At 35.2% G+C, this 27,484-nt stretch overlaps 1 protein-coding gene across 2 annotated transcripts; it reads right to left on the bottom strand.

Annotated features, from left to right (window-relative positions):
* Positions 1-1,005: 1,005 nt before the first annotated feature.
* Positions 1,006-27,484, bottom strand: pign (phosphatidylinositol glycan anchor biosynthesis, class N). 2 transcript variants are annotated; one of them, XM_007248915.4, is made up of 29 exons: positions 27,226-27,481; positions 25,866-26,097; positions 24,238-24,359; positions 23,953-24,051; positions 23,004-23,110; positions 21,407-21,531; positions 20,532-20,662; positions 20,256-20,378; positions 19,475-19,515; positions 19,293-19,352; positions 19,063-19,155; positions 18,230-18,285; positions 18,057-18,135; positions 16,615-16,797; positions 15,768-15,907; positions 14,885-14,984; positions 14,265-14,357; positions 14,036-14,127; positions 13,234-13,339; positions 12,944-13,052; positions 9,416-9,518; positions 7,982-8,084; positions 5,957-6,043; positions 5,378-5,433; positions 5,111-5,186; positions 3,801-3,874; positions 1,817-1,859; positions 1,686-1,738; positions 1,006-1,542 (listed from the first exon to the last, which is right to left on the bottom strand). In XM_007248915.4, exons 2-29 carry the CDS (start codon positions 26,090-26,092, stop codon positions 1,419-1,421), a joined length of 2,805 nt encoding a protein of 934 aa, XP_007248977.3. In that variant the 5' UTR covers positions 26,093-26,097; positions 27,226-27,481; the 3' UTR covers positions 1,006-1,418. The 2 variants fall into 2 exon arrangements, 1 of the variants encoding a protein (XP_007248977.3); XR_007441576.1 differs by lacking the exons at positions 1,006-1,542; positions 1,686-1,738; positions 1,817-1,859; positions 5,378-5,433; positions 5,957-6,043 and having other exon boundaries at positions 3,804-3,874; positions 27,226-27,484.

The following is a 27,484-nucleotide window of genomic DNA, read 5'->3' as shown; positions in this document are numbered from 1 at the left end:
GTAATGGTACTTTTATTAGCTTTTGCTTCTTTAAATACATTTTTAGTACAAAGTGAAATCATATACTCCTATGACAAAGGATTCAAAAATGTTTTCTGCAAATATACTGTACTGCCCAGCTGGAAGAGAAATATAAAATTAAGGCCTACAAAAACATAATTAAAACCCTGTTTGTCGAACATATGACTGCACAGTTATAATAACCGGTAAGGCTATCGATTTTTATTAGAAGATGGACACCTGTTATTATGCATCTCAGCTCAGTTATTTTATATAATAATAATTATATTAAAAAATAAAAAGGTGTATATGTCTATGCATGTATGTATGCGTGCATGTATTTGTATGTATGGGTATGCGTGTGTGCATAAATGTTGGTAAAATAATGTAGGTATGAATGGATGGAAGGTATGGATGGATGTAGATGTTTTTTTTTTGTATGTTAAGTAAAGCCCGATCTCAATGTGTTTTTGTCACGTAATGTTAATTGCCTGTCAGTGTGTGTTAATGGCAATAAAGTAATAAAATAAAATAAAATAAAAAGCAGCTCGAAAAGAAGCGGTGGCTGACTTCACATGTATCGGAGAAAGCATGTGTTAGTCTTCACCCTCCTGGTTTGGGGCAACACTAGTGATGGGGGGGGGTCCTAATGAGTGGGTTGGGTAATTGGCCGTGTAAAATTAGGGAGAAAATGAGAAATAAATAAATAAATAAATAAATAAAAAAAACTGGTGGTGCATCTATGCATCTGTAAGTGTTGGTGCAGTACCAGTGCAAGATTGCACAACTTTGGCCAGGAACTATGGCAGTGTCATGCCTCCCAAAGCAAGCATCTCTCTGTTAGCTGGTATAAAAGAGCACACTCAGCTGACAATGATATTGTGTTTGCAGCAGTTCAAAAGATGGAGGAAGCACATGCTAACCTTCACTGTTACAGCCCTGGTAGCACTGTGTTATAGGAAGGGGTCCTAAAACCCCCATTTAAAAAAACATGGACAACAAAAATAACAGTATTAAAAGTTTATCAAACATCCAGTTTATCTCAATACTGTAAACATAATTTAAAATCTATAACTACAGAACCCACAGTGTGCACATTTGGAAAATAGATATTGATTTGTGTGTCTGCAGCGATTTACATATATCATACCGCATGGTGGGTAATGGGTCACGGTACTGCACCCTGTCTGATGTGTATTCTTAAATTGATGCACGGGGATTTCACAGCTGCTTCTTATAGCTTATTTATATAACCATGACTAAAACAGTTCCAACAGTGTAAAAAATCAAGAAAAGCATCCTGCACACATGCTCACACACCAGGCTTTTAACAGGATACTCAGTGTGCTTCGTTCCTGTTTATAATGTTAGATATAATTTATGTGACTATGTTTCTCAAAATGCCCAACTGCAGGTCCTCACTTAAAGTGCATCTTTAATCTACGTCCAATCAGGATCCTCTTGGATGTCAGTATGTGCGTCATAACACTCAGGAGCATCAAGAAGATGGTCATAGACATGACAATGACGTAGTGACTGATGCTAGAAAAAAAAATGAAAGAGATAAAACCAATCAGACATATCAACATTAATTTTATTATATTTATTTATTCATTACATTTTACAATTTATATCTTAATGAAAGACCTATCATAACTCTTACATATATGAACTTTGAAACTTACCTCGTACCAATGTCCAGCCAGCTGCCATGGTCTTTTACCAAGAAAAAGAAGTGCTGAAAAACAGAAAAGGCAACTTAACCGCAGAACATTTTAATCCTAAACATGCTTCTAATATGTCCTGCTCAACTTACCAGTGCCATCAAGTCAGAGATGACCAGCACAATGAGGAAAAGACTAGAAAGGAAAAAATATATACAACATAAGATTTAAATAATAATAAACTGGTAATAAACTTTATTCATATAGCAAATTTTATACATTAAAATGCAGCTCAAATAGCTATAATACACAACATTAACACACAGTTTTCAAATCTGACCAGTCGAGGCACATTTGATGCCAGAGAAAAATGCTTGATGTACACTGATATGTCTGGACACATTAATTAGATTAAATATTGTATTAATACAATAAGGCCTTATGTTACTCAGCAACCACAGCTAGGCAACAAAGTAAACTCCACTGCGTGGTGGAAGAACTCTTACTGCAGTTACTGTTAATACATTTAATGACTGATTAGTGTAATATTAGGATATTTTATTAAGCTGTATTTTGTCAACATGTTATGATGTACTGATGATCACTGAGCTTACTTTGCATGATACTTTTAAACACCTCTAAACTCATTTTAAAATGTTATGAAATTAACAAAAAATTAAAATGTGAGCTTTGTACATAAAGTATATACGTTTCGTAAATATTCTGAATGTATGGTAAAAAGATTTCAAATTTCAAACCTGTTTAACCAGAAAATTCACTAAGAACAAAATCTTGTTTTATGAAAGCATCCTGACTGCCTCAAAAGACTTCCTCGAATCAATCCCAGAACCTAGAGGTGGGGGTGTTAGTGTGTGTTGTGCTGGTATGAGTGAATCAGGCACAGTAGTGCTGCTGGAGTTTTTAAACACTGTCTACTCACTGTATTCCACTCTATTAGAAACTCCTACATAGCTGCTCCACATTGTAGATGTAAAGTCAAAGACAGAAGTTCTCTAATCTAATCACAGGATTCATCAGTGTCTATACATGCTGGTGGACTATTGGTGGACTAATATCAAGTCCAGCAGTGACACTGAGGTGTTTAAAAACACCAGCAGCACTGCTACATCTGATCCACTACACATCCTAACATATCCGAACCATGCCATTGAAGAACAGGATGAAAGGAAGATAATAAAGTACACTGTTATCTAGCGTTGTAGTTCTCGGGTCTAGTCTTGGTTTCAAGACCTCAGATGAATGAAGGTCTTTTCTCAGTCACAAGGGTAGGAAGACTCAGAAGCAGCTGTCTAGAAGCAGCTCTGGGCCACATGCAGTGCACTGCTGTGGTAATGCATGTGGCTGGCACTTGAAACCGACGTTTGCGTAAGCAGCATGTTCAACAGCAGCACATGCACACAAACGTCCGTGCCACTTGATGCTCACAGCACCTTACAGAAACCAACCTCCTGCAACGTTTCACTCTGACCGGTGGTAAAAAGTGAAGCAGAAACTGTCTATTTCATTGGCTTGGTGTGTGGTTTGTGCAGTGACTAATATGGTGCAGTAAGCTAAGCAGACCTGACCTTTGCCCCTCTAACATGAGCTCAGTGTACAATAGCAGCGGTATGAAAATATCTCTTTGTTAAACATTTGCATTTACTGTAATGTGAACATGTAAACATGTCTGAGCTTTTTTAGCACCACAATAAACCTGTGTTGCACTGCATTCTTCCAGTGTGGAAGAGACAGACAGGTCAAATCTGTCCAGTATCATCTATTTTACTTTAATCCAGGATCTATGGAGATGTTTGGAGTGCATTATTAATATCATAACATTCTGGATCATTGACTTCTCTTACAAATCTGATAAAAATACTTTTTAATCTCTCAGTTAGGGGTGTGCCATATCATACAAAAGGTGAATTATATTTTTTGCAGTACTGTATTCTTGAAATATTTTTCAAATGTTTTGTCGTATCGCAAAGAGTATCGTTATCGCAAAAATACAATTAAATATTGTGATATTTTTTTACGGCCATATCGCCATCCCCTACTGCCTCCAGTAAATGGTCATCAATAATCTAGAAAGATCAACTGATAATCACACAGGATATTACAATGTTCATTCAGTACCTTCTTGATGAAAGCCTTGTTGACACTTGGACAGTTTCAAATGTGCACATCACAATTATGAAGGGAATCAGAACCTGTAAAAAGTAAATCATAAATGTAAAAATTAGACAAATAGAAAATGTTAGAAATGCAGAAACCATTCAAACACAACAAAACAAACAAAATATAACAAAATATATTTGTATTTGGAGAGGACACACCTTCTCATTAAATGTTTTCTTTTTTCCTACACTTTAAACTAATACTAAAGTCTTTCAGACTATGAAGGAACACATAAGGAATCATGTAGTAACTTAAAAGTGTTAAACAAACCAAAATACTCTGTGAAGCATTTAGGTGGCTCTTATCTGGGGTGCTGTTAACTTCTAGTAACTCTGAAGAACTTCTCCTGAGCAACATCCTTTCCTGGGATGGTCCTGATGAGGGCCAGTTTCAACAGACTGTTTTATTTTAATAGTCTTTGTGACTGCACTTGAGGATACCTTCAAAGTTTTTTTTTTTTTTTTTTTATCATCTTCATTTCTTTAAGTATTTGTTTTTTTACTTAGTTGAGTAGTTCTTGCCATAATATGGATTAGAACATTACTCAAATAGAGCTATTCACTATATACCTACTCTACCTCCTTACAACTGATGCTCTCAAACACATTAAGAAATTAAAATAATTGACTCCTGACGAGTTCAGCACAGCTGTTAACTGAAAGTGACTGTACATTATAGAGCTGAGTGAGCTGACTTTTTTTTTGGTATGCCTTTAGTATTAATCTACAATGCACAAATGTTAAAACAATGGAAAAACACTGAATTAAGGTGTGTTCCAAACTTGTACTGTACTGTACTGTACTGTACTTGTATTGTATTGTAATCTCAAAAAATACAAGATAATCTATCTATCTTGATAATCTGCCCTTTTTCATTTCCCCATTTTATCAAAGGAATAAATTCATTTGCCATACAGGACCACTGCACGTCCTACACACGCATACATTACTATATTGATACTGAACAAATATACCTTCCAGCCCTGCTATTCACTATACATTATTTATTACTCTCAATGAATGATTCATTAACTACTATAAATTAATAAATATCTACAATGGATTTTTCATTGTCCACTCATTGAATTTCACTGAATTATGTACTATCCTCTGGGAATTATTCAACACCCATAATTGCTATGAAACACGTAATTCATAACAGGTCAACCAAGCAAACATGTCCTTTAAGGATGTAGCATGTTAAGTTATTGTTGATTTATTTACCAACAGAAGCTGTGTGTATGTGGAAATAGTGCAATGGTGCAATACCTTCCACATTAATAAGCCACCCATGATGAAAGGGTTAAAGACGGTTAGGAAGCAGTAGACGGAAGCTGGGTCAAAACTGTGAAAATAAAAGAGGAATGTAAAAGAGAGAAATGTACACTTTATGCCACTGACAATTCACTGCATTTTTAAATCAAACATGTTTCAGCTTCTCAAGACTTCTTAGAAAAGGTGCAGATTTATTGTGAATACCCTGTGTTCTATAGGTGCAATCAGCCAGGGTGTTCAAAATCAAGCACTACAGTTTACCTGTTGATGGAGGCAATATTTCCTGTGCCAAAGAATGCTATAATGATGAAAAAGACCTGAGTAAACTGTTAAGGCCAATACGGGGAAGTCAGCACATTTGTCTGGTGCCTGAAGATTGCTTTATTAGTTTAAGACAAGAGTGGGTCACCAATGAATAAATATTAACATTGTATATAAAAAAATAAAGCTGTCAACATTAATGCGTTGACATGTTGCTGCTACTGTCAAGTTCAAAAGGTAGATTACATTTTGTTTATGCAGAAATATAAATTAAAACGAACTAACACTCTCGTTACTTGTTCCTCCTCTTTTCTCGCTCTCTGTATGTCTCTCTCTCTCTCTGTCTCTCTCTCTCTCTCTACTTGTGCGTACACACACTGCTGTTTCTGTCAGACATATACTCGGCACGCCACTTCCTCTCCTACCTGAATTAATATTACCTTTTTAAATCCTGATTTTAGTAATAAATATTGTTGTGATTATGTGCCTGACCCAACTAATATATAAATATTATTTCATTTTGTCAAGTATTCTCGATTAAAATGTTCATTCAAAATGCTTATTTAAATAAAAGGATACAAAGAAGTACGATCTCCGTATATCATCCAGCTTCAACTGCCTGATTTTAGTTAAGTCAATAGTCTCAGCAAAATCAATCCTGTGGAGCTGCAAAGATAACCTGGGATTATAATCAGGAGTATAACATGTACATCAAAAAGCACAAAATAAATAATTTAAATATAAGTAAATAAAATGTGAATTTTAAATTTAAATCTATAGTTCAATACCGTCTAGCAGCAGCCTGAAAAATACAGCAGGTGTTCATTTCATATATTTGGTCATATTAAAGCACATCAAAGGAAAAATCTGCTAGAAAAATAAAATGAAACAATCTATAATAGAAATCACTGGAACTTACAGGTTTTATTTCTCACTTCTATAAATTATTAAATAGGGGCATATTCATTTCTGTAACTTATAAGTCAGTTTGTATATTATTGAATATTAAGCTTCTGAAAATATTTTGATTACAGAATGTGAAAATAATACATTGGTACTACACATAAATAAAATACAAGCTCATATTTTAGCATTTTATTTTGTCTTATTATTTATTTACTTTATTGTTTTAAACAAATAAGTCTTCTGTGGTTTCTATAGCAGACATTTGAACTATCAAATGCTGGTTCATAAACATTTCATAAGCACACACTTATACACACAATAATATGGAAGATGCAGCATGGTAATTCTGGACATAAATACAAATAAGAATATATATAATCAAATATGTGAACAGGTATATGGAACACCTGCCCAATATAAGCATTTGAGACCAACTGAATATTTTTTTTTTTTTAAAAACCTTAAATCAAATGAGATTTCTGAGAATATGCAAGACATCATGTGGCTTGTAAGTGTCGGCAGACTAGCTGTAAAATGTGTAGTGAAATGGAGCTGCCACATCACTATAAATATCTGGCCCCTCTCTGATTGTAATGCGGATAAAACTGTTGAACTGTTGATCTCTTATTAGAATGTGAAAGAGCGAATGAACTGTGGCGTGATATGAAAAAATTGGTTTTAATGTAGATAAAACTTGTAAGTCTGTTTAGTATGGTGTATTTAATGAAACTCTTTAAAAAAATACTAGATAATTATTTTGGCTTGTAATCTGTGTTGTAAACTGTACATTGTGGAAAACAAGACGCAAAATGGTTCTAAATTAAATGCAAATCTCTGCCAAAGTTGTTTTTAAACAGCTTGTATGCGAACTGAAAAGACTTTAAAAAATTGACAGAAGGACTAAGAACAAACACCCATGGACTTTTTTGCAAATATGATGAGGCATGTATGGTACATTGTATGGTAAATTGTATATTTTATAGTAAGTATTTTATATGCGCTCCTGTTTGTTGTGATGTTTAACTTTGTATGTGCCTGAAATTTCATTTTATTCTGGTCAGTACTAATTAGGGTCATGAACTATGAAAAGTGTTCGGGAAGATGAATCTCCACAGACATGCATGGGACAGTCATTAAGCAAATTCAGCAAATTAATGATAAGATGTTACCCCAGGGAGAGCCAGGGAATGCCCACAAGTTCAAAGGTTGTGAGATGTTATATTGTGAGTGAACACTGATCAGCACTGATAGTGGCCTGATAGTGGGTGACAGACAGATGGGACATTTCATCATATTCCAGGTGTGTCCCAGTAATTTGCCATAGGAGGCATTACTGTGTGAAAAGCACAGTGGGGAAGTAATGACCGAGACCAGCGGTGTCTGTGTAAGTTAGCCGTGCTATAGTGCTTCTGAAGCTGAGAGCTTTAGGGCCTTACTCAAAAAAACAGGATCGGAAGCTTTGTTGATTGGTGGTGTCGAACCTCCAACCTTGTGATCAAGAACCCAGTGCTCTAACTTATTTGGCTGGGACTGGAAACTCCAAAAATACAACTCACACCTGTAGAACCCACATCTCAGAGTCACATCATTACACAGGAAATGGGAAGCCACACACAAATAGCTTGGTGGTTTCATCAACCACATTCTCTATACAGCAGAAGACACGACCTCAAGACACAAAGAGTTTTTAGGTGATACCTCCGTCGTGCTGGACGCTCCCTGTGTGTCCATGGCATCCTGCTCCATATTAATCCACACAAACATCAACCAGGACAACGCTGGAGGAAAGAGGGCCTCGTACCTTCACACAATAAAAAGCACCGCAGTTATTGGACACCGTCACAGTTTCAGACAGCACTTTATGAAGATATTCTTAATCCACAGTGAGTCACTATTGTCACAGACCTCAGCTACAGCCACAAGTTTTTCAAAACCTCAAACACCCTGCTATTAATATCATTGTGACTAAAAACACTGTGTCCACATTATTAAAGTAACAGCTCTATACGCATTAATTTCTATTGTTGAATTTTGTTACTCTTACATGCATCCTCTACAGACACAGTTCTGCACATTCTGAAGCATGATAACTGTTTATTGGCTGAATTTAATATATTACAAACTATTAAAACCTTAAATGTGGCAAGCTCAAAAGTTATGGCAGGTTAACTAGGTTACATTTTATTTGTTGCGCTCTAAAGTGTGCAAAAATCTTTTCATTTAATATAAGAATACAGGAATCAACAAAACATGTTCATTAAAAAGAAGTGACCAAACGTCTGCACAAGTCTGTATGGATATGTGTGTAGAAAAAAACTGCAAATGACCTGATACAGAAAAATGTTGCATATGGGCTCTCTCACTTTCATTCTTAGCATTCTGAATTATACCAAGTGCTGCATCCTCCTTTTGCATGTTTCTCAGGATCACATAGTTAAAAACATATTTGCCATTTACATATTTTGGTTGAATTCAAACAATAGCCACTGATGTTTCTAGATTTTGATATATATACACACATGATTTCCTGCGTATTAGCATAAAAATTATCTCTGTGATTTTCCTCTGCATAAGCCAGCTAGCAGACAAGAAAACATTTCCAATATCATGTTCCCAAGTATCCACTACCTTTTAGTTCTCAATATATAGGTCACTAATGATTTCCTATTAAATGAATTAATTTATGTTATGTACAACCATAAGTATGATAACAAACTACCTTAACTGATGCAAGCTTGGCTGGTTTTGTGCAACGATTAGCATACATTTCCCAGGCCGGTTCATTTCAAAAGTACCTCTGTAAATATGTTAATGCAATGTCTGTCGATTTCACTTCCTTTAAAATTGACTCTGTCGCTTAACCACAGCAGCATTAAAACAACAGCGGAAACCTGTGAAGAGCCAAGGGCCATTTGTGCACAGACATCAGATAGCTGTTCTCAGACAAAACTACTGCTGCATCAAAACCAGTCTCATAAATAATCTAGAAGTAAGCTATAACCGTGTGATGTATTTATCACCCTGAGTGAAAACTGTGAATGTGGCCTTCTTCACCCATAAACTAAAGGTCTCACGGTTTATAGCTTGTACATACACACAAAAAATGACATATGCATAAACATACAGTCTTACCCAGTGCTGAGGAGAAGGTAGACACAAATGAGGGACAAGAGGATACTCAGCAGCCGATGGAACAACCGTGTAGACGTCAGCAGTGGCACAAAAAATGATGAAACTAGACCAGAGAGAATATGATGGTTAGAGACCAGACCAGACAGACATTCAGAAGCACAAAATACCTTTATTCATTTACTGTCACTGCTCATAGTACAGGGAAATTAGGTAGCAATCCTATTGGTGTTCACACATAAAAGACAGCATTAAAAACAGTGCAGAAATAAAACATAGAATAAAGAATATATAGGTTATGTTAACTAAGAAGCTGCACTTCAGATCTACACTTAATCTTAATCTTCGCTAGTAAACTTACCCTAGATTAAGTTTAAGGCTCATTATCTAAAAGTGTAGTATACATTTTTAGAGGGTGATTATTCATTAAACATGAATCAGCTTTTTTTCCTGAAAAACCACTGAAAACATTTTTTTCAAAACACTTTGCATCTAAGGTTAAAAAATAAATATGAGATAACAGAAGCTTTTATTTTGTTTATATGTGCATCTAGATATCTGCCCAATTCTAAGGGTGAGCAAATATACTTAACATATACTCTTAATGCAGATTGAACCCCTCAATATATGTTTGCATATTCTTTGCTTGCAGCAAACGCAAATACAGATTTCTCTCTACAGCATCCAGAGAATTCAGCCAGGTGCTTGTTCAGTTCTTTGTCATGTAAAGATTTGACTACTGCAACTTTCTCCTGGCTGGTATTGCTTTGTGCAAGACCAGGCTGTATATATCTGTTTAAGAATGCAGCAGCATGACTGTTCTTCATTCTCTCTCAGTTTCAGCTGTGTCACTATTCTACTGCTTTCTCTTCACTGGCTTCCTGTAGCTGCTCAAACTGATATTAAACACTAATGCTGGCCTACAAAACCAAAAAGCCTGGTCTATTCAAATCCTGATCTGTATCTAAAAGTATTTGGGCTTTAAATATGGCTCTGACTATGGTGATGAAATGACATTTTTTGAGTGCCTGAACATCTGATTTACCTGCTGTCTTCAAGTGTAGACAAAATACCCATCTTTTTTTTAAACCACTTATGCCTCTTTTGGCACACACAGAGAATTTATATAAAATACCAGATTTACTGAGATTTTTATGGTTTTTTTTTAGGTACAGGGTACTATTTTTCTCAGTGACCATTGTGGCCAAGTAGCATTGACAATATAACTTCTGTTTTTTTTTAATAACACTAGTAGGCAGGAAAGATTTTCTTGCGTAGGTGACAAACAGGCTTCTTTATAGATTTGTAACTGCATTGAGAAAATGTTCACACTTTCTTACAGTGACCACAGTGCTAATTGAGCACTATTCTTGCCAGTGGTGCGCAGTGAGGCCCTTCTAACCCTTCAGAGAAGGGGTGACAATAAGTGCATGTAAAATTTACATATTTTTTTAATCAGGAAATATTATAGTTATTGTAAGTGTATGGACTTATTTTATAAATCAACTAAAATAAAAAAAACAGCAACTAATTCAAAGCATTAGTCTGTGTTTTTCAGTTGCTATAGGACTCTTATCTGACTGACAGCGGTTCTAACCAATGAAAGCTTTTTAAAATGGCTTCTGCTCACGTGTCTGTGTGCCCCTTTTTGCTGATTTTGAGAAGGGTGTAGTAATGAGTCTGTTAGCAAAGTCATAGGACAATCTAACCAATCAGAGTCAGGATTTTCACTCCGGGGGCGGGGCCATGGCTGTGTAACCCCTTCTCGGCACTCTGCTAAAGGGGTTATGCTTCGATTAGTCGTAAAACAGAGCGCATGCTAAATTAGTTCAATAGTTAGCAAACTATCATGGAATTGCGACTGTAAATGAGACAGATATTGTGTCACATCATATTAAAAAAAAAAATTAAAGGCTGTTCTTCAATGTGAAACTAATTCACAGTTATAGGCCGCCTGACTGGTGAGTTTTTTTTTGTGTACTTAATGTTTTGGCTGCTCTGGCGTACTGTCGTCATATAAATGAGTGATCTTTGTTGAACGCCTGAACTTGTAGGAAAATTAGGCATTGATTGTTGTGGTCTTTTGTATACTTTTGTGGTTTGTAGCTGTATTTGTGGGCTCTTTATGTGTATTAAGTTCATATAACTCAGTCAAGAATATGTAGCTATTGTAATTCTTATCTATGTGCCACTTGGGGCGTGCGCGGTGGGGGGGTTGCAGAAGGGGTACCCACTATATGCACTGCACGCCACTGATTCTTGCACTTAAAAATGTAAAGGGCTTATTTGTAGCAGATATGTTAGATAGAAATCAGGCATAGTCTGTCCCTTTTGTCCTGTTTTAGTATCATGCATCTGTACATTTAATTATAATTACTGACTTGTGTACTGGGCAATATGTAAGCTTAAAGGTATCTAGACTCTAAACCATTCACACTATCTAGGTAGAGTAGACAATTGAACATTTGTGAACAAGTTGTTCAGTTATTCAATTATCTGAACTTTCTAATCCTTACATTTTAAAAATAGCTTTGTTACTCCTATTCCATTTTAGCTTGTTTTCATTCCAGCTTCTCATCGTTCAAAAATAAATAAATAAATAAATAAATAAATATATAAATCTCTCCCTCCGGGTAGAGTGAATTTGATTGATCGAAGTATAAACATATACCATTCTGACACCCTATTGGACTGGTCACACTCCAGTAAGGACATAGCAGACATATAGACATGTAGCCTAGTATGAAGATGATCTGTGGAAGAGACTCAGAAGAACTTAAGCTCTCGAAATGTCTCATCTAAACTTCTTTAATATATTTAAGTCGTACAAAAATGCCTTTATTTTTAATGGAGCCAGGTAACATTTGAAAATAACATATAGTCCTAATAGGTAATACCATAATAGTTTTTACTGTACTGTACATGTATTACTGCTGGTGAATAGTAATGGTATGGCTATGCTTTTAATGTGTTCTCTGAAGGACGTCTTGTTTTTGGATTTTTATTCAGCTTTAACAATGCGTACAACAACTACTGCTGCTGCTGCTGTTAGCACAACAGTGGTTTTACCTTTAGGTTCATGTTCATCTGCTCCAGAGAGACCTATTCTATTGGCACTACTTCTCTACAGGGAATAGACAAGCTGTGTATGTGCTTTTGTAAATCTGTGTTAGCAATGAATTCCACTTAATGTAGATAAATACATTTATTTGGACATATAGTGTAGCTTATATTTAGTTAGCATGAGTGTATTTAGTATAGCATTGTGGATAACACTGTTAGATTGCTTGTTTACCTGTCCTGTACCAATAAGAGTCCTAATATTCCTAATGCTATTTTCACTTACCTTTGAAATGTGAAATTTGTAATTGTCACATAACAAAAGTGTCAAATTTGATCATTCATAAATGTATCTGCATAATCTGACCTGATAGCTTTCAAGATCTTTCATTGCTAGCCATGTTAGAAAATTATTCTATTCAAACTGAAAGAACATAAAACAGCAAAAATACAAGAGGAGAACTGAATTACCCAGAGTGCTCCAGCTGATGAGCTGATTGAACAGTGGCAGGCCTTGCTTTAGCTGAAGGCTGGAGTGGGTGCTGGCCAACACATAAGCACACAGCGCCACCTGGATCATCTACAGCCACAATAAGACTGTTATTACCAATGGATTCATGATGCAACACTGTCACACATTAACACGTTTCACCCATATAAAGGCATGAGTATTTGTATTTGTGTTAGATGACAAAATATAAGCAAGTGAACATGACAGAAGACGCAAAATAGAATATGTAAAGCACAGAACAATAAATTACCTGGCCAATGAACAGCCGGCGATCTCTCTTGTGCAGGCCAACATGCCCATGTGATGACCAGAGGTAGGAGAAGGAGTTGAAAAGAGTTAAAGCTCCAGCACACAACCTGTAGACAATAAAGATCAAGTTACACATAATATCCAATACATTCAAAAGAAGCAGAAAAATCCTGCACCCCTGCAAACTTTTAAAGGTCTAAAAAAATGTTCACTTGATGTCCTTAAAGGTTTTTTAACATTTTCATTTTAAATTTTTTTTCTAGCACAGCACTGAAGATATTGCAACCAAAATTATTCAGATAAAAAATGGTAAAAGGCACTTTTTGTGTTTAACAGAATAACTAAAAAGGCTAGATAATGTATATTGAACAATGATGTTTGTGAAGAATGGATTAAATTGCAACTTTTGGATTTTGGATATCAAAAATGTTTTAATAAATATTTTTAAATTGTAGACTTTTAATTGTCTTGTAATTTTCTTTGTAACGCAAAAATGCTATACATGTAAACTAATTTATTCATGCAACAGTAAAAAAGTTTTTTTTTTTTTCAGCCACACATTTTGTCCATTTTTTTTTATTTCAGTGCACCCCCATTTTACCCACCCACACATCTCTATTATAACCCTGGTTATTTTTAGAAAAAAGTGGTGGATCGTCTATGACCATCACTATTTACCGGTAATGCAAATCTTTAAATCCTTATCTTTAATCTTCATCTTTAATCTTTATCTGAATGCTAGAAATACAATGTCTTACTAGTCTTAAGTAGTACTATGTGATAAAGAGAAAGGGAGGTCTTACACGTAGTTAGTGTTGGGCTCTCGTCCAACAACAGGCAACAGAGGAAACGCAGCAAGACACAGACAGCTCAACACCCAGCTCACTGACCTGGACTGCACACAAAACATCCCTCCATTAAAGCTCAACAATAAGCCTTTGATGTAAAGTGTTAGGTGAGATCACTCATCTGTAGGGAGTGTGTGACTAAAGGTAAAAAGAAAAAAAAGTTGAGGCATGTTGTCTGTGTTACCTTTGCTCTTCTATGAAGTCCTGACACAAACGGCCACAGTGTTAGAGTGATCAGGCCCAGGGTCAGCATAGCCCGATGGAAAAAGCTCACAACCTACAAAGCAGAGGAGTAAACAAGCTTTAGTACTGTATATTATAACTATATATATCAACAAAAAACATGCACACTAATGCAATTTTTTTAATGTGCTAATAGGAATGTAGAGATAGAGAACATTTAATATCGTGATAATCAAATTGTCATTTATAACAGATAACAAATTCATAATAGCATCATTATTAGTAATGTTGTGTTATTTATTTATTTATTTATTTTTTACATTTGGTTGATTAGTGTTTTTTCAGGCTTGTTGTTAGAACTTAAGATCCTCTAAAAGGCATACAAAGTAAGAAAGGAAAACACTGAAAAATTCACTGTTTATTTGTGTTGTGGAGGTGCTCTGACCACAAACATCAAACATCAAATACAGCATGGGATCACTGTGTGACAGTATAATAAGACTTTGTCGGACTGAAATATCCTACTAATATTATAAGTGCATACCAAGATGTACCTAACTACTCAATACTGGCACATGCCTGTGAAATAATGAAGTACAGTTATGAAGTTTTATGACTTACCAGCAGCTCTATGCCAAACGTAACCAGGACAAAATATCCACAGCATTTACTTAATGGTAGAGAAGGGATGGATCTTATAAGATCAACAAAGGTACCAAATCTGAAAGCAAAGCATTAACATGTCAAATAAAGCTTGGACTGAAAACTATTTTAAAGATTTTTAAAGCTGAAAAGAAGAAGTGTGCCAGCATTAGTAGAAAGCTTAATATATGCCTTCCACATTTACTCAGTCAACAATAAAAAGATCAAGAAAGATAAAAGTGATGTTCCTTTACTCTGCCTGCTTCCCCTTTCCCTTGCGGTTCAGGGGACTAAGCCAGCAACCATCTGATCCCATGCACACTTATTTAGCCTTCAGGACATGGCTGGCCCTCATAGACCCTCATACTACTGTGCTTTAGTGTAAAATTCTAACATCAACCTTTCATATGTGAAGAACCTTCACACTTCACAAAAATAAGCTCTTTAAGACCTTGAATCCTATTAACTTTACTATTGCTATGAGATGAAAGCTTTGATAAACAAGATAAATAAACAAATACTTTACTTATTATCTATTTTTATCTTCTATTTTATTAATACAATAACAACTAAAAAATATGTTATATTAGTTTTGATTTTAAGAAACTAAAATCTGGACCTATATATATATATATATATATATATATATATATATATATATATATATATATATATATATATATACACATATATATATATAGATATTTCATAACATAACATATACATATATATATATATATATATAAATGCTATGGATCCAGGGAACCCAACATTTTTTTCTCTAGCATCTCTATTTAAAACACTTGTAGGCACCTTCATTTTCAGAAGTACAGAAAAAAGGAAAGGCTAAAAAGACACTCACTCTTTAATGACAGAGTACCACACTGGCACAGGGAGAAGGCAGTAAATGTAGTAGGTGAAGGGACTGGCCTGAAGCAACAGGAAGAGTGTAACCAGCAGACCAATGCACAAAAACACTTTCCCCACACTTCTCCCGGGCATCTGTGTTAACACAGGAAACACATACAGAACTCACAGCTATTTCAGAGAACGACATGTCTCAGTCATCTCATTTACCTAAACCCCAGCTCAAAAAAAAAAAAAAAATCAGTTGGTTACACAATTTCACCTTACTTTAAAAAATGTGTGTGGGTGAAGTTTCTGTACATTCTGGCCCCTTGCATTTGGTGAGTTTCAGACCTTTAAAAGGTCAGAAAGCTAAATGTAACATCAGTCTAATCATTTGGCAAATGCTCTTTACCAGAACAACTTACAAATCATGCAAACAGAGAAATATAAACTTAGAAACAGGAGGTATTTGGAGGTAATGCAAGAAAATAACTTAAAAACAAGAGTCAATCCTTAACTTCATTCAGTTAAATTAATAAATAAATATGTACATATTTAGCAAAACACCCAAAAAAACACAGTTCAAAGGTGGGGAGGACGAGAAACAAAAAAGGAAAAATAAGAAAGCTTAAAAAAAGTGAGAATATGTTCAGAGAAGTCTTAACTGCCTGAAGTAATAAAAATTCAGACCACAGTGAAAGGAACATCAAAAACTTTAAAGAAATCATTTTATCGCAATACAACTGGCAACAAGTGGTCTAAAACCAGATCTGAAACTGCACCTTATCAATGTAGCACTTCATAAATGAACCAAAAAAAGCTATGTATTGACGGTGTGATATTTGTTGTATGTTTCTCACCTTATCTCTGCTGATAGGTGGCTTGCGGAGACTGGCATGGGTTTTTAAAATGACCAACACCACGTATGACGTCCACCCAACAAACCCCAGAACCACGCTGGAGCCTAGGAAAAAACGATCATAGGTGTGATAGTAGGATAAGCCCTCCATGGCCTGGCTTATTAGAAGGTCACAAAGATTAATCTGAAAAAAGTGGGTGAGAAAAATCATCATTAAATTCTAAATTCTGATCTTCCAGATGCACATTAGTTTTTATGTCTCTGTGATTATTTGAGATGCATTAAACAGTCTGCATTTTAAGATATGCCATGGTGTGGACATACTATATCAGATAACAGTGCCAACCATCCATTAAAGGACTAGTCTTATTGCAGGTATGTTTTGTTTATTGGTACAAAATACAGTGCAAAAAAATATTAACTAGGCTGGAAAAGGCAGTTACAGGTGTTAAAAATGCAATTTTGTTAATATTTTAAGCAAGATTACTTTTTTTTTATTTTTAAGTTACGTAGAAAATGTAAGGTACAGAGTCTACGGGCAGTTTTTAAAATGTAATAACCATTAGAAAAGTTCATACATATAAATTCAAAACAGTTATAAGCTGATATAAGCTAAGGCAAATAGTACATTTTCCATATTTAACATTCTCATTCATTATATTTATTTGAATGCATATTATTCAGTACATTCAGAATGGGAAGCTGAGTTGATTCAAATAACACAAAACTGTACTGAAATGACAGATAACCTCTCTATTACAATTAACCTATTTTGTGGCAATAAATGGCACATACATATATGGTACATTAAATTCTATAAAATTATTTATCTATCTCTTACATAAAGCTCCACTAGGTAGGATTGGGATTTTGTGCTCACAGGCTCCCCCTACAGTTGTAGAGTGTAATAAATGTTTCAGACTGATTAGTTTCTCTTTCTTGTTTTCTGGCTTTCACAGACATGTTCGGTCTCCAGCTTCTGCCAGAGTGTCTGTATGTTAGTTTGTAAAGAATGAACCTGTAGTCCTTGTAGAACTGGAAGAACTGAAGGTCGGAAAGCAGGTCGCAGTTCTCGCGAGCGTTGGTCGCGGCCGCCTTGGAAAACTTAAAGAGTCTGGTTTGAGCTCAGAGGAGCCCGGCACGAGAGCACCGCTATTCCTCCTATTACACATCAATGCAGCGCTGCACTGAGTTTCAAGCTGTAATTTTACTTCTTTAAAAAGATCAAAAATCAAAGAAATCCTACCTAGTGCTGCTTTAAATGTATCAAAAATTCCACAGATTAGCTTCTGTAGTTTGGTTAAATATGTTCTTTGATCCTGGTATTGTAAGGATAAGTATAAGAATAATGAAAATAGATCTAAAACATAGCAAGAGAGTTACTCATATTTCTGCTTTGGCAGGAGTAAACTGGATTAAATATGGCTAAAGCTAAATACTTACAGCATCTTTAAACTGTCCTTTCTGGATCAGTTCCCTTGCATGACGCATAAAATCCATCTGCTTAGAGTCTGTCAGAATTCTAGAGAGGGAAAAGAAGTAAGTAAATGAATAAAGTCACTGAAGTCAGTGTGATTTAGTGTTAATATCAGTCTTTAACTCAGTACTGTACTCACTGGTATGGTGTAAAGAGAAATGATAAGGTGGTCTCTTTTTTCTGTTCCATTTTCACCTTAAAACAGAGTAATAGTGATTACAATCAAGACTGTAAACATATGAAGAAATCAGTTATGATATGCACCCTATCACTCATCTATATACAAACATATTGAGACACTTGTTCATGCATCGTTGCTTTCAAAATCAAGAGTTTTTATAATGAGAGAAGTGTTTATCCTTTTGTTTACTAGATTTTGGAGCATTTCTGTGAAGATTTGATTGTGAGAGCTTTAGTACGGTCAGGATGTTGGATGATCGTTACTCCACCTCATCCTCAACTCCAAACTTTTCCCAAAAGTACTGGATGGAGCACCATCATTACAGAGAACACAGTTCCACTGCTCCACAGCTCAAAGCTGGGAGCTTATACGTCCACATGTGGCATTAGGAATGGACCCAACAGGTTCATGTTATCTGCTCCAGAGAGTCCTATTCTATAGGCAATAGCTTTCTATAGTGACTAGACAAGCTGTGTCAGCATTGGTAGCAAGTACCTTCGCAAACATTCATTAGAAGGGTTGTACACTAATATTTAAAAATACAGTGTATGCTGGTTGTGAGACAATGCAGGCATAAATAAAACAGATATTTAAACAGATGTTGTGTATTAAGAAAATATACTGCATATGTCACATATTGACAAATTCGGGATGGTTCCCTATGTAGTAGATATTATTTATATAGTAGTATATTTATGTCATATACTTTTGCAATAAAAAAAAAAGAAATAAATGTTGAAATGTAATTTTTACTTCCATACTTCCACCCCTAAGAAGCATGTGGAACCCACCTTGAATTGCTCCAAGATTTGAATAGCATTTGCATACATGTTCTCAGCTTTGAAGTGCTGGCTGTTATTGAGGTATTGTAATGGCAGAACACCCTGTAAATCAAACAAACAGATCACTGAGAAATGAGGGAGCATGAAAGATGAAATAAAAACAAAAAAAAGAGAGAAAAACACTCAGCTTCTGTAAACATATGGAACTGTATTATACCCAATCTGAATATCAGTCTTACCACAGAGTTGAGTGGAATGGGTACTCCAATGAGAGACGACATTAGCGCAGCAATATCAGCCTGCATTGATTAGAAATGGATAGAAGTAACTCTCTTATTTTCTCAGTTGTCCGTGTATTGAAATGGGCAATACCAACAGAGATAAAAACAGCACTTCATTTATTAAGTAGAGAAAAGCCCACCTGGTTTACATCAACTCTTCTGTATGTTTCCAGGCCCCATTCTGACACAATCAAAGCAAAAAAAAAGTGATATATCACTTCTATAAAGTAAAAATAAGGTAGTAATATGAAACAATTATACTATATATATATATATATATATATACTTTACATTGCATATGCCAATTTTTGGAACACTAAATAGCACTGTGAAAACTATGTGTCACAACTGTCTCACACTTGAGTCTGAGTTGTTCAGTATTTTCACATACATCTGCTTGTGTGGTTTTAGACAGAGTATGTGACACTTCTATCTATAAAAACTGACCTAAACCACACAAGCATGTCTATTCTAGATTACTTAACGTGTAAACACAATTTGAGACAAATGTGTGAGTATTTAGGCCTGCAGTTTGCACTAGGGTTTTTTTTTGTATGGCATAAGTACATATCTAGATTATATCTACCCAATATTGTTTATTGTATAATGTACTAGCACAATCTGGTAAACAAAATCCTGTATTTTTATTAACACAATATATACTGCTTTGTCACTTATTTCCATTATCGTGAAGTATTAGTTTACAGTTATAAACTGGAATTTATAAGATGCATTTCTGTGGATATATATATATTCTTGTACCTCCAGTGTGAACCTGAAGAAGCAAAATTCAGAAGGCATTCAGGTGGCAAATTGTTGCCAATAATTTAATTTCTGAGCAGTATCATGCTATTTTATGCCTTCTTCAAAATTGCAAAAATAGGATGTTTAGCTTTTCTAGGGAGATTAATTGAAACCTACCTTTCAAAAAGTCATCATCATAGTTTTGTGAAGTAGAAGTTGCTTTCTGTGCTGTCTGAACCCCTGCACCCCAAGCCACCAGAGGAGTGAGGGTCTCTGAGGGATGGCTGGCTCCATGAGACCCTACAAATAAACACGACCAACAAACCTCATAAAAAGATTGCTTCCATGCCACCAATACAGCAAAAAATTCATTTTTTTGAGATCTGAGACTTACACTTCTGACAAAAACTCATACTCATACTTCACGCATATGTAAAGAGGGAAAAGCCTTACCCCAGTTTGTCATGCCATGATCTGCTGTGAAAACATATGCTGTCTTTCCATCATTACCAAAGAACTCCTCAAACACAGAGACCATCTCAGCCACGCCTGCATCAACCAGGCCAATGTTATCTAGATATTCCCTGGTAAGAAAAATAGAAAATAGCTTAGTCAATGTCAAAGCTCCACTAGGTAGGATTGAGATTTTGTGCTCGCGGGCCCCCCCTACAGTTGTAGAGTGTAATAAATGTTTCAGGCGGATTAGTTTCTCTTTCTCGTTTTCTGGTTTCACAGATATATTCGGTCTCTTTCCAGCTTCTGCCAGAGTGTCTGTATGTTAGTTTGTAAAGTATAAACCAGTAGTCCTTGTCCGGCACAGACACGAGAGCACCGCTATTCCTCCTATTACACCTCAATGCAGTGCTGCAGTGAGTTTCAAGCTGTAATTTTACTTCTTTAAAAATATCAAAAATCAAGAAAATCCTGACAAATGGTTAAACAAATCTCTCTGATATTTATTAGATTTTTATATATTTTACTAAATCCTGTTGCTGTCAAAACATTTCATCTTTATAAAAAATCTTTTCATTATGGCATATGGCATTTTTTATTGGATCAATAGAAATGACATAGATGACACAAATTAAAATATAGTCTTATACTGAAAGTAAAAAAAAAAGTTTTTTTTCTGATCTTGTACAATGGCTATTTTTTGTGATAAAAAAATTAACTTTAGGATATTGTCCTGAGCTACAGAAATAGAAATTCCCTCTTAACATTATTCATGTTTGCCTTCCCTATGCATTCTTCATATATATGTTCCTACACCTCTGTTCTAATAGCTACCATCAAATTTTCTGAATAATCAACATCAAAAAATTAATTACGTGGACATGGGCCGATGAGCATGTCCGTTGGTGTCTATTCCCAGAAGATGAAGGAAAAACACATTCTGTTCTTCATGTAATTTAGACAGCAGTGTTTCATTCTGTTTGGCAGAGTTGAGGAAGACCTAGACAAAAAGAAAAAAAAAATACAACATTAATATTATATCCCTGTAATGGTACACTCATATCAAGTGTACCAACAGGAGCTCTGCACAGCATGAAACTGAACTTGACTGAACCGAAACTTCTAGAACTGACAGACCAGGCTTTATTGGTACTTCTGAACTTGAAACCAGAACTGGAAATAAGTCTGCTTACTCTGTCATAGAACAGACTACCCAACTCATCCCAATAGTACCGGGTAGAAAACCATCATTCTAGGGTGTGCAGTTCTATTGTTACACAAATAGGTTCCTGTTAATCTGAGAGTCCCATTCTACTGCCAAAAGGACTAGATAAGCTCTGTGTGTGTGTGAGATAAGAGTAAGAAATGGAGAGAAAACAAGAGACTGAAAGAGAAATCATGCAAAGGAAAAAGTGCAGGGGTGCACAAAAAATACATATACAAATTCTTTCAAATAAAATGATTCAGTTTATTGGAAAACTCACGAGAAAGCAAACCCAAGCACAAACTCAGGTGAGAGCTACTGTTTGTTAAAAAAAAAAAAGAAAGAAAAAAAAAAATTGAGCCGAATCTGAAACCCGATATCTTTAAGGTCCCCACTGTGCCGGCTTGCAGACCTCCAATACCACATTCTCTGAACCACACAGTGCTTTCATCATTCTGGAATGGGAAAAGGCACTAATTAATTTCCAGATCAGCACTCATAATGCATTAAGCATGTCACAATAAATTTTTTGATGATTTTTTGTCTAAGGAACAATTATGCTAATAATTCAATAATGCTGATTAATAAGTTATATTTGATTATTATAATTTTAAAGCTTTTAATGCATGCAACTCCACCGTTTTAAGACACAAATAACGTACATTATAATAATAATAGTAAAGGAGAAGTATGTTATTTTGGGAATTTATAATGCCTGTCACAAGTTTATAGCATCTTTTTAAATACTATCTTTTACAAACGTGTATTAGTCTAAAGTAACATTCTGCTCTATGTGTATAAAGGCACTGTTATAGATGTGTCGGTCATTGGGTTAAATACTGGCTATTCATTCTTATGTAAATAAACATGTAAGAAAACAAAAAGGACAATATCAATGTCAGCAAAAAATAAATAGCATAAGTCCAACAATGCTACAAATCACATACATATATGTATCATTTTCCCTCACAATTGAAGCAGATAAAAGATTTTCAAGTTTATTCCAATTGTTAAAAAGAAGGAATGCACTGGCCTTTATCACCCATTATTTTACATAAAGGCCATATTACACTTTGCTTGAAAACATCTACAACCTCTACATCCACTTCTTAAACAAGACACTGTGATTTACTTAAGTACTGTAAAAGGAAAGGAAGAGTTTTTAATCAAAAGCAAAAATCATCTGTCAAACATGGTGGATGCAGTGTTGTATCATGGCCATACTAGTGATATGTACATAAATGTAAATGTTAAATGTTAAAACACACCTTTACTTCATCAAAGACCCAGGTGTCCAGTTTTGAGGCATCGGTGGACGCAAAGTCCTCCATTGTAGCTGGATAGGTATAGGTATGCACATGGTCTCCAGTAGCTCCTGGATTACACAGGCAGTTCAAAAAAAGCAGCATGTCAGATTAGTCATGTAACATGATAGAATACACTAACATATTAAAAGCCATAAAACAACAGTGTGTAAATTGATGATAAAATTGAGACAGAGTACGACAGAGCTCTTCAAAGAGCACTTTCTCTCTTAACTCTCTCACATCTAACAAACAAACTATTTCTAACCTCATTTCCTTCTTCCCCTCCTTCACTCCTCTATCCCTTTATTTCCCCTTGACCTTCTTTAGGCCCTATCTAAAGATGTTTTTAACTTCTATTACTTTTGTACTTCACTACTGTAAGTCACTTTGGACAAAAGCCTCTGCCAAATGTAATGTAATGTAATGTAATGTAAAATGTTACATCAGTAAATACAGCTAAACCTGTATAAGTTGTAAGGTTTTATCTTGTAAGTGAGGATGAACATTGGACAGCTTTCTAAAGGTAACACGAATTATCAGAGCTGGAGTGAGTCAGTGCCAGATGGAGAGGACATTCCACTTCCAAAGTTGTGTGGGCATTTAACATTCCTCCAGTCACAGTGTCATGTGTTTATCAGGATTATGTAACAGAAGGCACAGTGGCCAAAACAGTAGGTGTAATGATCGTGACCGGTGACGTCTGGCTAGAATTGTCCATGCGAACAGACAAGTGACCCTGCCAGAAATCTCATCCACATTTAGTAAAAGCTCCACAGCTATGTGCAGCATTTTGAGATCCCCAGAACTATGGCAAAAGTCATGGGACACTATATTTGATACTTGTTCCTGTCTCATGACATGTGGCATGCCAATCAATATCTTATACATCAATCAATATCAATATCTTTACCTTTTGCAAACATGGGCAGAATATCAGGACTTCCCCAACACCAGGTGTGCCTGCTTTCATTAAACACAGAGTCAAACTCCACTGGATTCTCTTTCCAGCCTGTACATAAGCACACATACAGTATCAAAATCAGAAGTGGTTTCGTTGACCCAAACTTTAAAATAACTTTTAATAAAAGTTACCATAAGCACACACAGAATATAAGCAATGTAACAGACAAATAAAGAACTATAAAAATTATTTATTGCAAAAACATGTAAATATTTTGTAAACACACAAAATTACCTTTAGCCACAGCACTAACATCCTCATAAAAGCCTGCTATTAGAGCCACATGTCCTGGGCGGGACTCTGTAGGTACTCGTGTATGTGACACCCCCCAGGTCCCTCTGTTCTGAATAATATTTCTATAGGAGTACACACATATACAATGACAAATGAAAACGAGCCACTGGCTGCTCATTCAAACATTTGTATTTGGTATTTTGTTTTTAAACATATTCAAAAAACTTTAATTAACCAAGTTTACTCAGCACAACACCACTGTAGAGTTTGGAATCATTTTAAATGCTATAACATATCAATAACATCAAAATAAAAAATTAATAGCTTCTCTCCTAAACTAGGGATACACATTACAGGGGAAAAAAAGAAAATGGATATCTGTTCTGCAATATGTACTACATGTAGTATTAATAAACAGGAATTTTCATCTATTTCTTCAGCCTTTAATGATCCAACATGTCATGATATTAAAAATACACTGTGTATCAAAGATTTGCGTAACATAAATAAATGTTTTCTAGATATATCATAAAAAATAAGTAGTAATCCCTTTTGTAGCCACCACGTTGTAGCGCAAAGTTTATGATTTAATCTCCCTTAAGCAGCGTTGTTCATCCTGCGAAGTGATAACTGCATATGGCAGATTACGATGACGTTGCTGAAATGCCACGTTGTGCAACTGATTCTACTGAAATGTGAGTATAGTGTAAAAAGGAGACAGATAATTCTACAATAAAAGGTATTCCAAAGTTATGAAAGCAAATGATGAGATGACCCAACAAGAAATAACCTTATTGCATAATCCACAATATTTTACTTTTCACATTATTTCAAACTGGTGGTTTCTGGTCAATAGAATCGAAATTGTATTTAATGAAAGGATGTTTTACACTGACTTTTTTACACTGAAATTTTAATCAGCTTCTTCCTTCTGCTACAAAGTTTGCATTGTGCAGATACAAGGTTCTGCACACCAATGACATAAAAGATAACTAAGAACATAATTTCAGCATATTATTAATATTGGAAACTAGGGGTGGGGGACATTGCCTAAAGTAATATCATGGTATAATATTATAAGTTAGGGTATTTTTGCAGACACTACTGCAACAAAATGAATAGGAACTTTTAGTTGGTGATATTATTGCATATTATATGATATGGCAAACCCCTAACTGAGATTTTCACCATATTGTAGCAGAAGTCAATTATCCAACATGTCATGATACTAATAATGCACTCTATATATCCAGGACTGAGGTAAAATAAATGATACATACTGGACAGGTATAATATGTCGCTAGTAAATATTTAATGGGAAACAAAACAAAGGGCTACAAACAGCAAAAAAGTTTTCACCTGTTGGCCCTAAATTAATATCTCAATGTGTCAATGTATTTTTATGATTATATTAAAAAATGTCAGCCACATAAGTGCATACGATATATGATATTAAACACTCTTACTGTGTACGGTACTCTAAAATCTCTAATCATTTCATTTTAAGAATGCAGTATGTTACATCAGTCACATCATAAATCTACAGTAGTGTAAGGTAGCTGTGAGACAAACAGATTATCTAATTCTCCTTTTAGTAAGGACAATTAAAGATGAGCAGTGCTCAGTACCTTATATAAGGTGCTCTGGTGGTTCCATTAATGTCTGGCTTAAACAGGCTATCAGCTCTCAGGCCGTCTGCCACAAACAGCACAAGGCGCTTGGCAGGAGGAGGCAGAGAGACATGCTGGGGTGTCATCCCATGAACCAAGGGAGAGGTGAAGTAGATGTCAAAGATAGAGATGAAGAACACCACGTGGACTAGAAGCCCAACTAGAAAGAATGTGATCATGTTCATCTTGCCTGTAGAAACATGAAAACAGAAAAGCAAAAAAAAAAAGTCTTTATCAATCTTTTGTCCATTATTTGGGCTTTTAACCCTATATTGTATGGTGTTGCCCTCAAGCATCAAAACCACTTTTTCAGTAATTAGCTACATAATCCCTTTATTTTTTAATGTTACTATTTTTAAATATAATGTTAAAAGACAAGCCTCCACTGAACAATATAGGGGGTAGAATTTGGTTTAACATTCCACCTGCAGGTGGAGTAATATTTTTAGCAACCAAAGCCACATGGGATGCAATCCCAGCAACTGATAAGATTAATGTGATGTTATAACACGTTTAAATTAAATCAAATATATTTAACATTACTTAATAAAATATGTATGAGCATCAATATGTAATGAAATACAGCTCTGGTAGAGAAATGGGAGTGGCATAAAATGATCCAAAAGCAGTGTGTAAGACATGCCAAGATGCATGAAAACTGAGATAAAAAAACAGGGAACTCTTAAAACTTTATGAATAGGGACTTTTGCATCTTGCAACTTTTGCTCTGCATCTTTTTTTTTATTTCAGCCATTTCTCATTTTCTGCAATTAAATGCTCTAAATTACAGTATTTGCGTTTGGAATTAGGGAGAAATGCTGTCCGTAGTTTATAGAATAAAACAACAATGTTCATTTTACTCAAACATATACCTATAAATAGCAAAATCAGAGAAACTGATTCAGAAACCGAAGTGGTTTCATTTTTTTCAGAGCTGTATATTGAGGTTTTAAATTACTTATTAAAATAGTGTTTTTTCATTTGTGGCCTGAGGAAAACATGCAGTCAGACCTCTTTTTAAGCAGTGCTTGTTTTTTTTTTCTCCAAATAAAATTTAAAAAGGCATACCACAGAGGGTTAATTCACAGCAGCTGAATGAATGAAAGAATGAATGAATGTTTGCTTTACTGTTTTTTAAGCATTTTTATCACCATACATGCATGAAGTTAGGAGGTTTAATTCTAATTAACTAATCATTCTAAATAACTCTTTACCAGGTACAGCAAGAATAAATCAGTGTCGCTGTTTAATTATTACACAACAGTCCTCTCTACACAACCTGTACAACAGGTAGCTGAGCTGATACAGTCAGTCTTACCTCTCTAATGCCTCTAAAGCCTCGTGGAAGAGTCTCATGCTTGTTGCAGTCAGTTCAGTCGGGTCCAGTGTTCGTGAAGTCTCATACTCAGGGTTAAGGGTTAATATCAGAGCTGCAGCTCAAACATTCACTCAGTTAATTCACCGGTAAAGTGGACTGAACTGAAGGAACCAGTATTTTGCTTCTGCACTTCCTCAATGACTTCTGAACGTAAACGTCACACAGAGGATCATGGGTAATGTAGTGCTTACCTTAACCT

Source organism: Astyanax mexicanus, chromosome 1, assembly GCF_023375975.1.
Source record: "Astyanax mexicanus isolate ESR-SI-001 chromosome 1, AstMex3_surface, whole genome shotgun sequence".
Classification (NCBI taxonomy): domain Eukaryota; kingdom Metazoa; phylum Chordata; class Actinopteri; order Characiformes; family Acestrorhamphidae; genus Astyanax; species Astyanax mexicanus.
Note: the sequence above shows the minus strand (reverse complement) of the source record. Positions and strands in the feature narration are given on the sequence as shown.